A 12890-nucleotide genomic window follows, 5' to 3' on the forward strand; every position below is an offset into this window, starting at 1 on the left:
GATCAAATTCAAAGCAAAGGAAAAGCAAAACTATTTCCGAAGAAGAAAGATCTTCGGGGGATGGGGTATCAAGGCAATTGTCCTAGGCGAGATTTCCCAAGTCATCCATTGCCAGTCGGGACCCCTTTGGTTAATTCACTGTTCAAGGAACCCGTACACCAAATGTTGGAGAAGATACGAAATGAACCTTATTTTAGATTACCTAATAAAATGAGTGGAGATGCATCCTTAAGAAACCAAAGTCTTCATTGTCATTATCACCAGGACAAGGGACAGACCACGGAAGAATGTAGGACGTTGTGTGATCATTTGAACCAATTAGCCAGGGCGGGGAAGCTCAATCATTTCTTATCTCGGCTGGAAGGGCAATTTGGGCACCAAGGGATGGGAATGTATCGTGGTAATACTTCCCGACCAGCATTGGGAGCCATTAATGTCATTTTGCAAAGCCGAGGAGAGGGGCCGAAGAGCCTTCTCGGGTCATGTCCGTGCATGGTGGTTTCGGGGATGAGGCCGTGGAAGGGGGTAGTCAACTAGCTAAAAGGATGAGGTTCTCGGCAACTCCGGTATTGGGTTTTTCTGAGGAAGATAAGGAAGGAACATGCCAACCACATGATGATGCTTTGGTAGTAACTATTCGGATCGGGGGATATGACGTGAAATGAGTCTTGGTGGATGACGGAAGTGGAGCGGAAATTATGTATCTTGACTTATTTAATGGTTTAAATCTGAAAGTCGAGGACCTGGAAAAATATGGTTCACCATTAGTAGGCTTTGATGGGAAGTCGGTAATTCTGCAGGGAATGATTAGGTTGCCTGTGTACGTTGAGGACGAAGAGGTCCAGGTTAACTTCATAGTAGTCAGGGCATATTCACCCTACATAGCTATATTGGCTAGGCCATGGCTCCATGCAATGGGGGCGGTTTCATCAACTTTGCACGTAAAGGTGAAGTATCCCATTCGTGGAAGGGTGGGAGTGTTACATGGTAGTTAATCAGTAGCCAGGTAGTGTGTAATGTCCACGATTGTTAGAACAGGTGAGAATTCCGAAATGGGGGCAACTCAGAAAACTTTATAGCAATTAAAGAAACCTGCCTGGGGGCTTGGTGTTGATTTGGATGGAGATTCCGCTGAAGAGCTTTACAGGGTATTTATAGGGGAGGATAAGGAGAGATATTTCCAAGTGGGATCCCAGTTGCCTGCATTAGAAAAGGTGGAATTAGTTAAGTTGTTGAAGGCTAACATTGATGTTTTTTCCTGGATGACATATGATGTCCCGGGGATTGACCCAGAGTTCATTTGCCACCATCTGAATGTTAGTCCCGAGGTAGTCCCCCGCAAACATCCTCTTCGGTGTGCATCTCAAGAGCATGCTGAGGCTATAAAAGAAGAGGTCAATAAGTTAAAACAAGCCGGGGCAATTAAAGAGACCTTTTATCCTGAATGGCTTGCTAACACTGTTGTGGTTAAAAAAAAGAACGGAAAGTGGAGAGTTTGTGTCGATTTCACTGATCTGAACAGGGTATGCCCAAAGGACCCTTTCCCCATTCCGAGAATTGATCAGCTAGTGGATGCAACTGTTGGGCATCCTCGGATGAGCTTCCTGGACGCTTTTCAGGGTTATCATCTGATACCTTTATCATTGGCTGATCAGGAAAAAATAGCTTTTCGTGCTCCTAATGGCAATTATCATTATCGAGTAATGCCTTTTGGTCTCAAGAATGCAGGATCCACTTATCAAAGAATGGTGACTAGAATGTTTGAATTGCATTTGGGGCGTAACATGGAAGCATATATTGATGATATGGTAATTAAAAGCAAAAGGGTAGAAGACATTTTATGGACTTGGAAGAAACATTCTCGGTCCTTAGGAGGCACAAGCTACGTTTGAATGCTTCTAAGTGCTCTTTTGGAGTAAGCTCAGGAAAGTTTCTTGGGTATATGATAACGCATCGGGGAATTGAAGTTAACCCCGACCAGATTAGGGCTATCAGGGGTTTGCATCCTCCTCAGAATCCCAAGGAAGTGCAGAGGCTGACTGGTATGGCAGTAGTGTTAAATTGGTTCATTTCTTGATCTGCAGACAGGTGTCGGCCTTTTTATCATCTTTTGCATAAATGGAAAGACTTTTAGTGGACCGATGAGTGTGATCGGGCCTTTAAGGATCTAAAGCAATATTTGGCGAATCTGCCGATATTATCAAGACCGGAGAGGGAGGAGGTGTTGTACGCCTATTTGGCAATCACGAATTATGCTGTAAGTCTTGTCCTTATACGGAATGACGATGGAATTCAAAAGCCGGTATATTACATTAGTAAATCTTTGAAAGAAGCAGAAAAACGGTATTTACCTTTGGAAAAGGCTGTGCTAGCCGTCGTGCATGCAGCAAGAAAGCTTCTCCATTACTTTCAAGCCCACACAGTAGTAGTATTTACCTAATTGCCTTTACAGGCTCTCATGAGAAAATCAGATTACACTGGCCGAGTGGCAAAATAGGGAACGAGGCTAAGAGCTTATGATGTTAAGTATATGCCTCGTACAGCTATCAAAGGACAAGTTCTTGCCAATTTTGTGGCAGAGTTTATGGAGGGCAGCATTAAGCAAGAAGAGGTCATACTCACAGTGATGTCTATTGGATCTGTTAAGGTTCTCCCCTAGGAAGTCTATACGGATGGGGCGTTTAACCGAAAGGGGGCAGGAATTGGGATTATGTTAATTACTCCTGAAAAGTTAATTATGGAAAAGTCATTACGACTGGGATTTGTAGCCACTAATAACGAGGCCGAATATGAAGCCCTTTTGGCAGGTGCTCAAATGGTTAAGCACTTGGGAGGAGAGGTGGTAGAATTCTATTGTGATTCTAGGTTAATAGTTGGGCAAGTCAATGGGGAGTTTGAGGCTATTAGAGATGAAAGGCAAAAATATCTTAACAGGGTGAAATGTGCGTTGAGCATGTTTAAACAGTTTAAAGTGAGACAAATTCCTAGGGGACAAAATGCCCATGTAGATTCATTAGCCATGCTAGCCACGTCTTTGGGATCGAAGCTTCCCCGGACGGTGATGGTGGAAGATTTGATGAATTCTAGTCTTGCCAGCATCTCGGCAATCGGGATTCATAGCATTCAGGTGGGACCGAGTTGGATGGATCCGATCATTACCTTTTTAAAACATGGTTTATTACCTGAAGATAAAGTGGAGGCAGAGAAGGTGTGGAGAAGTGCTCCCCGTAATTGGCTTTCCGAGGAGTAGAAGTTATACAAGCGTTCTTACTCGGGACCATATCTGCTCTGTATACACCCTGAAGCCGTTGAGCCTATACTGGAAGAATTGCATGAGGGCATATGCGGAAATCACACTGGGAGAAGATCTTTAGCTCATAGGGCCATAATGCAAGGATATTAGTGGCCAAATATGCAGAAAGCTTCCTAGGAGTATGCCAAGAAATGTGACCAGTGTCAGAGGTTTGCACCAAATATTCATCAACTAGGAGGAGTCTTAAATCTGTTGTCCAGTCCATGACCGTTTGCTAAATGGAGCTTGGATATTGTTGGACCTTTTCCTAGGGCGGTTGGTAATAGAAGATGGCTCCTCGTCGGCACAGACTATTTTACTAAGTGGGTAGAGGTTGAGCCCCTGGCTAACATTAGGGATGCAGATGCTAAGACATTCATCTGGAAGAATATTGTTACTTGTTTTGGAATCTCGCATACTTTGATCTCTGATAATGGATTTCAGTTTGATAGCAAATCCTTCCGATGGTATTACGGGAGGCTAGGAATAAGAAATGGGTATTCAACACCAGCGTATCCTCAAGGAAATGGTCAAGCTGAGGCCACCAACAAGGTCATTTTGGCTGGATTAAAGAAGAGGCTAGATGATGCTAAAGGAAGATGGGTAGAGGAGATACCTCATGTATTATGGACTTTCCGCACTACTCCCCGTAGGTCGACTGGTGAGACACCTTTCTCAATGACATATGGGATAGAAGTAGTAATCCCTCTGGAGTTAGGCTTCCCAACCTTGAAATCTGAACAGTATAGTGATGAGGGAAACCAGCACATGCTACTCGATAATTTAGATACTATTGAGGAAAGAAGAGAAGTAGCCAGCGTGAAGATGGGCAGTTATCAACAAAAGCTCAAACAAACATATGATAAAGGGGTGAGGCCGAGGCCTCTAGTGCCAGGAGATTTAGTTCTAAGAAAAGTAGTGGGAACAGCAAAAAATCCTGTTTGGGGTAAGCTGCGTCCTAACTGGGAAGGGTTATATAGAATAACATCTGTAGCGGGTATTGGGGCTTATTACTTGGAAGATTTAGATGAAAAAGCAGTTCGTCGTCCATGGAATGTAAACAATCTAAGGCGTTATTATTATTAAATATAAGGTCTCTTTTTGTGGTGTACAAATTGTCATCGTATCTTATTGGCATCGTTATTATGGCAGGCAGATAAAATCTTCTAAGTGTTAAACTGAACTTAGCTCTTGTTCGGCTCCTCGGGCCATAAGTCTAAGGAAAATTAACATGGCTATAAAATCTTTTAAGTGTTAAAATGAACTTAGTCCTTGTTCGGCTCCTCGGGCCACAAGTCTAAGGGAAATTAACACGACGATAATTCTAAGTGTTAAGCTGACCTTAGCTCTTATTCGGCTCCTCGGGCCACAAGTCTAAGAGAAATTAACACTATAGCAAAGCATTCTAAGTGTTAAGCTGACCTTAGCTCTTGTTCGGATCCTTGGGCCATAAGTCTAAGAGAAATTAACACTATAGCAAGGCATTCTGAGTGTTAAGCTGACCTTAGCTCTTGTTCGGCTCCTCGGGCCACAAGTCTAAGAGAAATTAACACTATAGCAAAACATTATAAGTGTTAAGCTGACCCTAGCCTTTGTTCGGCCCCTTGAGCCACAAGTCTAAGAAAAGTTAGCACAATGGGAGCGCATTCAGATGTTGAAAGAAACTTCAATATCCAACATGATTAAGAAGCTTGCGTCTGTCTGTGGAAAATTTTTGCGTTGCAAGCGAGCAAAATGTAATTTTATGACTTAACTTTCGAGATTATTGATTGTGTAGTGCTTACTGTAAGTTTGAAAGGTATTATGTTGGAATAGGTATGATCATAAACCCAAAAGATGTGGAATAGGAATTACACAAAAGGAATGCTAATAGAATGTGTCCCAAAATGTACACCAAAATAATAAAAGCTGTTATAGGCAATGGAGGGTACATTCAATGTTTCAGCCTTACAAAAAGATAGATCAGTAGTTAAAATAATATATATATATATATATATTTGAAGCCTCCCTAAGCTAACAGTTCAGGTACTTGGTTGTTTTTCTTTAGCATTTTTTCTCTCTGGCTCTTTATCTTTCTTCTTCTTTTTAGACTGACCAATCTCAACCACATCCTCTTCATTTTCTACAACTATTAAGTCGGTGGTGGGTGGGGGGTCTTCATTTGATCCTTTGCCCTTGAAAGTAGAGGAAGGGTTTGGGTCCAGGGTGGTTGTAGAGGAGGGAGGAATGGAGCTTGAGTCACCAGGAGGCTTAGGAGGAGTGGGTGCCAGTTGTAATGCAGAAGGGTAACAAACTTTTTCTGGAGCTCGGAGCTCAGATTCAGCAGATACTCCCACAACATCCAAAGCATGGCCCCAGACTTCCAGGCAAAATGCACGGGCAACACCCTTGAGTTGGGCTGTAAGGCTGTCAGCTACTTTCTTCATGCCAGCATCGTATGCTGTTTGTTCGGCCTTAGTTTTTTCTTGCTCCTTAGCCTCTAGTTGCTTTTGTACTTGCTTTAGCTCCACCATCGTAAGGGCCAGTCTATTTTGGGCCTGCTTTTGGGCCTCCAGGGCATTAGTTGCCTGTGTCTCGTAGCTCTAAAGGGCAGATTCTGCGTTTTTATAAGCCTTCTCTACTTTAGACAATTGGGTGAGGGTTTCCTTCAGCTTCTACTCCGCTTCAGATTGGGCTTTCATAGCGGCCTCTAGGTTGTTCTCAGCCTTCCTGACTAAGTCCAAAGAATGATCTACCCATTCCTCAGCCATAAAGGAAGCTTGGACGGCCTAGCATGGGCGCCAATAAAAAAAAGAAAAAAAGAAAATGAGTGACATAGCTAAAAAAGTGAATTTGCATTAGGATAGAGTCACAATACAGTACCTTCGCTAGGTCTTGTTTTAAAGATAGGAAGACTTCTCTTTTACGGAAAGATTTGAGCTCAGCCATATCCTTAAGGAGGCATAGTGCTTTCTCTAAGCATTCAGCCACTAGGCTCGGGCTACCTTTCTTTGGGTCCCTTAAATTGGCATCATCAAGCACTGGGCCGCCTGAACTTAGAGTGAAGTTAGGCCTCCAGACTGAAGCCTTTCTGGATTGGTCTCCGCTGGTTTCTTTAGAAGTCCTAGTGTGTGTGGACTTCTTGGCATGTCCTTTTCCCGTACGGGTATCCTTGGTGGTCGGGTCAAGGTTTTCTCCTTCCTCAGTCTCCAGGGCATTCTTACTTCCTTGACCTTTCTTCCTTTTCTTGTCCCCAGTCTTGGGAGGAGGGGTGCGTGTCATCATGGGTGTTACAGGACGGAAGGGTACAACAATAGCTGGGGACGACCCCCAGTATGGGCCTGCAGCAGGGCAAGGAGGTCTGGTTCTTTCTCCTGAAAACCCATATTACTTGAGGAAGGAAGTGCTGAAGTACTAGGGGCGTCCTCACGATAAAAAACTTCGAAGTCTTTTTCGGTTACTTTGGGATGATGGGGCTCAGGGGTTGCTTCTTTTTCCTCGTCCTCGGGAGCAGTGTGGGGTTCTTGAGAATAAAGGAGTTGGGCTGCTAAGGGGGCTAGAAGCTGCGCGTCTTGTGTTCCTTTTGGAGGAGGTGAAGGCAACAGAAATCCGGGCACTGCTACGTCAATACGAGCTAAGCGTAAATCTTTAGCTCTAATAACGTTCTTTGGACTCTGAAAACGCTTGGTGGAGGGTTTGTAGCCAAGAATAATGTGGGCCGCTCTAAGTTGTCCGTCCCTATGCAAAAATATTTCTGACCTGAGGATTCTATTCAGATCTGGAAAGTTGACCGAAGGCTTGTTTGGAGCGGTGTGGTAGTCGTTTGCCATAAGGAACAAGTGATGTAAGGAAGAGTAAGAATATAGAAGTACATGGTAAAAGAAGGTAATTGATAATCTCGAAGTATAATTTCGGTCATCGGGAACCCTACCTGGCACCCCATCTTGGGAAGGGCAGTGTAATCCATCGTACCAAATCCTCGAGACAATGAAGTAATCCTCGTCCATGCCTTCGCTTGAGTTAGGCAAGCAGGAGATCAGCCTAACGGCTGGAACCCTGCACTTCATATAATACTTGGTTTTCTCTCCTTTTAGGCAATTATACACCCAATTTACGTCATGCCAGGATAGATTAGTCCCCATTTTACGATTGAGGGCATCTATGCATCCTAAAATCCTAAGGACATTAGGGGAACATTGGGCCGGGGTTAATTTATAGTTTAAAAGGAAATCCCGAGTTACCCTACCCATGGGAATTTCCATCCCACCTTCAATAAAGCCCATCATGGGAATTATCACCGACTCGGGAGGTCGGGGTAAGACTAGCCATTCTCCCTCCTCACAGTGTTAAATGTCAACATCGGTAAGAATTTTGTATTGGGCCTTAAAATTGGCCTTTGCCTCATCAGTTTTTACTAACTTAGCGTATCTACCCATGAATTTTTATGAAAAAAGAAAAAATAAAATAAACAATGAAGAAGAATCAATAAGAAAGCTGACACACCTCTGAATGAATGCTTAAAATCGCTCCTCGGGAGGTTCCTTTCCTTCAAAATGCCAAAAATGAGCCTCAACCAACCCCAGGTCCTGTTTATATAAGGGTAAAAGGGCGCGGTAATTTTCCCGCTCATAAATGAGCGTAAAATTGGAGCCGTACGATGTTGATCGAGCCGTAGAACGTGTGGAGATAGAGAGCCGCTTGACACCATAAGTGATTGATCGTGGATTCCGAAGCGTCAGGAGCGTGTCATAGGAGGCGAAAAGACGTTTATACGTGGGAAAGCAAATGGCACGTGGGGAGATTGTTTGAGGAATTAAAACTTAGCTATTAATTAGGAATCAACAGCCTAAGTTTTAAGGGGCTATTGTAGGGACCCGAGGACCCGAGGAGCTAGGATAAGGACCCGAGGATCAAATGTGAAGACTAATGAATAAAAGGTATGGTAAGGAAGACGAAAGTCAAAGACCCGAGGGTCCGAGGATGCGGAAGCAGGGTTACCCGAAGAAGTACAAAGAGTAAATCGGTGATGCATTAGAGAGATATTGAAAATATCTGGATGGAGGGTAGGTAACTGTGAACGCCGCATTGAATGCTCTGCACCAAGCTTTCTGGCCGCATTGAATAGGGAGCACCAGCTTTATTTGTTGTATTAATATGGAGGTGATTTGAATAGTACAAGACACAGCACTAGAACTTCTTTCCATTACCGATTACAAGTATTACAAGTAAATAGACAAGTGTCAGCAAATAAGGCTAGTGAGGTGAGAGATGAAGGGTTGAGATAGTAAGAGCAAGGAATATAAATAGGAGAGGAAGAAACAGAGGAAGGGGTGCGAGTTCTGGAGGGAGAGAAAGTCTTAGAAAGTGTACTGTTGATTTGGTGAATTAATCAGAACGCCATTATCTTTGTCGTTTTGTTCCTTCTCTATAAATTTGTTGTTTTGGGCCTTGAATTATTGGACTTCCTTTAGACTGTTGGGCTTGTGCATGATTTTTGGTCCTTACAAATTTCATTCTATTATGTCTGCTCAAAAAAAAAAAAAATCATTCTATTACGTTATTTTATAAATTCTCAAACATAAAGTAAGAGATAATTAATTAGCTTGTTAATGAGAAATTTAAATTATATTCGGGCTCTTATTATTAAGGTACAATTTATTTTTATAGAAGTATCAATGTAGAAAAATAAATTATCACAGAAACATTTTTTTTTTTTTTAAAGAAGAAGAAGAGAAGAAATTATCACAGAAACTTTAAATGCTCTATAACTGGTGTTAAGTAGTAATATTTTACATTTTCGTTAGTCTTTGAAATGAATTTCTAGAAACTATTATTTATCATGAGGAGTAGATTACTGGCATACTGGTTATGCTTTGAACAGTAATGTTCTAGAATGTATGCGGACTTTTAACATTGTGACGGACTACTATCGTAATCATGGACGTAATTCGTAAGAGCATTCTTATCAAGGTGGGCAAATTCTACAAATGCTAAAATTTAACATACAAAATCCTATAAATACTAAAAAACATGCTCCATCAAACCTACTAAATGGCATAAATTTTGCAATTGGTGAACAGTGCAATCTCATTTTTGAGGCCGCACTGTTCACCCAATTGTAAAACTTTTATTATTATTTTATTCCGTGGGCCACTTTCTTTACTTCTTCAGTTCTTCTTTCCCATTCCGTTTCTTCACCATTTCTCTGCTCTTTCTCTCTCTCTCTCTCCCTCTCTGCTCGATGTCTCTGCCTTCCTCTCCGACGAAACCCGGCCGGTGCATCAAGCCAAGCCGATTGTTTTTATTCACTCAACGCTCTCTCTCTGCTCTATCTTTCTCTTTCTTCTCTTTTCTCTCTCTGTGCTTCACTGAGTGGTTCGCTGATGAGTGGGCTCCGCTGATGATTGTGCTCTGGCGATTGTGGGATGCTAATGGTTGTGGTCCAGTGATTCTGGTCATGGATCATGGGTCCGATGGCCGTGGTCTGCTGGCGGCGATGGAGGTTTCTTCTTTTTCTCTTTTTATTTTTTATTTATATTTATTTTTTGTTCTGCGTGGTTCTTCTTGGGTCCGATTGGGCTCCGATCGTGTGAAGGAGGACGTGGTGGTTGTGGGATTGATTTTGGGTCTTGATTTGGTTGGGGTGGGTCTTGATTTGATTTACAGGTGCGAAGGAGGACGTCAAGCCGCGCCGTGGAAGAAGATGATGATGGTGGAGGTTCGGCGTGATAGGTCTGCTAGTGGGTTTGCTGGTGGCGGCGATGGTGGAGGTTTCTTTTCTTTCTTTCTTTTTTTCTGTTGTGGTTGGTGGTAGTGAGTGGATGCGGTGGTTGTGGGTAGATGTGGAGGTGTCTTTCTGCTGTGATTTTTTGGTAGTGGTTACAGTATGGGTGGTGGATTTTTGGTGGGGGTGGATTTTTGGTGGTTGGTTGGTAGTGTGGTGTCGGTGGTGCTGCGAGAAACAGAGAGAAACATAGGAGAGAGAGACAGAGGAGAGAGAGGAAAAATAAAAAATTATTGAAAAATAATAAAGAATCATTATTTAAATGAAATGGTAAAAAAAAATAAAAGTTTTGATATAAGTAGTATTATAAAGTGGTGTGTTATATGTTATAAAATTAAGATTTGAGAGGCTAAATGGTATATTTTTAAAGATGTTTGATAAGAATGCTCCAAGTACACTTTGACAATTATTTCAAGCTTTCACATTAGATTTTCTTGGAGTTTAAAAGAAGAGAAGGTATCTTACGGGTGCATGCGCCCAATGTGACATGTTAGAGTCTCTCCCAAGAAAAAAAGAAAAGTAATAGACCTGGTACCAAGTGCCAACAGGTTAAGACAACAAAGACGGAAAGAGTGTTTTGGTTACCAATAAATAAATAATAAATTCAATCTTCTGATGTCCTTTCCTCGCGTGGTCCTTTCCAAACTTCATTAAATAATTCGGCATTGTATGGTATATTATATGTTTTAAGGGTTTAAAATCTTTTCACTTTCATAAGGTAATTTTATTTTTAGTTGTCAAAATCTTATCCACTCAGTTAAAAATGAGTGAATTGGATTTATCTTATCATTAATATTTAAATAAATATATTAAGTACGTATCATCATTTTTTGAATATATATAACATTAAAGTCTTCAAAGATGTAATTGAAAGATAAGGCACATTACCTCGATTTTGAGTAGACATGAAAAATAAGTCGGGTCAATTGAGTTCGAGTTATGAATTTATTGGATTTAAAATGGGTTGCTATTCGGTTATGTCTATGACCCTTACCCAGACTTTAACAGTTCAATTTAACTAAGAATTACTATTATTTGTTCACATAGCCCTAAAAAACTTAGTACACAAAAGCAGATAAAAAAAAAAAAAAAACTTAGTATACTTTCTAATATATATTTTTTAATAAAAATAAAACACTGAATAAGAAATAATTTCTTAAGATTATACTTTATAATCTAAAAATAAATTCTAATAGTCTACGAATTTAATTCTACAAAAAAAGAGAAAACAATCATTTATATATACATGTTATACATGAATCATGAAATAAGTTTAAAACACCTATAAACTAAGTGTGACTTTGGTATAGCTTTTTCCTTAATGTTTATTTGCTTATTTGCTGAAAGTTGACAAAATTATAGATATACTTAGAAAAAAAATTGAGGCTTTTAAGAAGTTATACAAAAAAAGCTAAAAATTAAAATAAAAAACTTATCCAAACTCATATAATATAAAAAACTTTAAGAATAGAATATAACATGTCAAGTAAAGAAAAAAAAGTAAATAATTAGAAAGAAAATTTATAAGGAACTTACAAAATGACAAAAAAGAAAAATAATGTCAATGTTAGTAGTAGACCGGACTATTAAAACATTAAGTTATTTGTTAACTTGACAAGTAATGTCATTAGGGTTTTCATAGAAATGTAATATAATTTTAGCATAAAAACATACATTGAAAATGAGTCAATAAAACAACTAAGTTAAAAAATTTATAATAATGGCTTGATGAGCACATTGGGTACATGTTCGTCTGGTTAGGTTCAGGTCAAAATCATGCTGGACTAAAATTACCTTTTTATTTTATTTTATTTTTTTGTGTGGATAAATTCAATAGTTATAGCTAAGGAAGGGAAATTTGAATCCTGGACATATTTGTTAAAAACATCCAGAGGTATCAGTTGAGTTTTAGAATTTTTGGCCCTTTTATAAAACTAACCAAAAAAAAGAAAAAAGAAGAAGATATATTAACTTTTTAGAAAAAATTTCTTCTATATATAAGATTTCTACTCCATATAGAATTCCATATTCTTTTTCTTCAAGGGAAGCTATTGATAAAATTATGTGTTTTACCTAAGGTTTGTTTATAAATCAATTTCCCAGTTATTAAAGAGAGAGGGTAAAGAGAAAAAAAATTGCTTAATTAGGATGAGAAAGTGAGAATGAATTTTCTATTCCAAAAAATTGAAGCTGATGACGTAGATTGAAGTTGTTTTTCTCTACTATTATTGTCCAGAATAATGGAGATGGACAGAGGCTTCAAATTGAAATAAATTCATAAGTTATGAATTTTATTGACAAAATAAAAAATTTTGGAATCTAATTTGAAACATGGTATAAAATTTTGGATCTTTTAATGTAATTTCCCCTTTACTTATATAGCTAAGATATTAATGGTCTAACATTAGAATACGTTAGAGTAGAATAAATTGATGAGATAGTTCATAAGAAAATGAAAAACTTAAGTGATATATATCAAACTAATGGAGAGAATTGAAGCAACACGTATAAAAATCATTGTTGTGGATAGATTTTGTTCGGTTCTAATTGGAATGACAGAAAACTACCATACTGGTAAGCAAACAAAAATGAGAAATCTACTCGTTCTACCTTAGGCTAAATTTCGATTAATTTTGCTCTTTTATTTATTTATAATATTAAAATCATGTTATTTTGATTTAATTGTTATTGTTTCATGAATAATGAGTAAATATGAGTGTTAAATACATATTTGATACCAGATTGATATCAAAATATTTTATTCCATTACACATTCCGAAAGGGAATTGACAATATTAAGTAAAAGAAAGAGTAGGTGACTAAAATTCAACATTT

General features: G+C 39.4%; 1 protein-coding gene across 1 annotated transcript; it reads left to right on the top strand.

Annotated features, from left to right (window-relative positions):
• The first annotated feature begins 698 nt into the window (after positions 1 to 698).
• LOC142625014 (uncharacterized) lies at positions 699 to 4462 on the top strand. The gene is made up of 7 exons (XM_075798729.1): positions 699 to 971; positions 1080 to 1713; positions 1926 to 2042; positions 2544 to 2647; positions 2747 to 3208; positions 3737 to 4348; positions 4445 to 4462. The coding sequence occupies exons 1-7, from the start codon at positions 699 to 701 to the stop codon at positions 4460 to 4462; spliced, it is 2220 nt and encodes a 739-aa protein (XP_075654844.1).
• The last annotated feature ends 8428 nt before the right edge of the window (positions 4463 to 12890 follow it).

The sequence above is a fragment of the Castanea sativa genome, chromosome 2 (assembly GCF_040712315.1).
Source record: "Castanea sativa cultivar Marrone di Chiusa Pesio chromosome 2, ASM4071231v1".
Taxonomy (NCBI): Eukaryota; Viridiplantae; Streptophyta; class Magnoliopsida; order Fagales; family Fagaceae; genus Castanea; species Castanea sativa.

Excerpts from the sequence above, each read along its gene's own strand:
- LOC142625014 (XM_075798729.1), top strand. The coding sequence starts at position 699 with ATGTATCTTGACTTATTTAATGGTTTAAATCTGAAAGTCGAGGACCTG. Across the intron at positions 2,043-2,543 it reads GGAAGTGCAGAGGCTGACTG|CTATCAAAGGACAAGTTCTT; the intron begins GTATGGCAGTAG and ends TGCCTCGTACAG. Across the intron at positions 2,648-2,746 it reads TGTCTATTGGATCTGTTAAG|TCATTACGACTGGGATTTGT; the intron begins GTTCTCCCCTAG and ends ATTATGGAAAAG.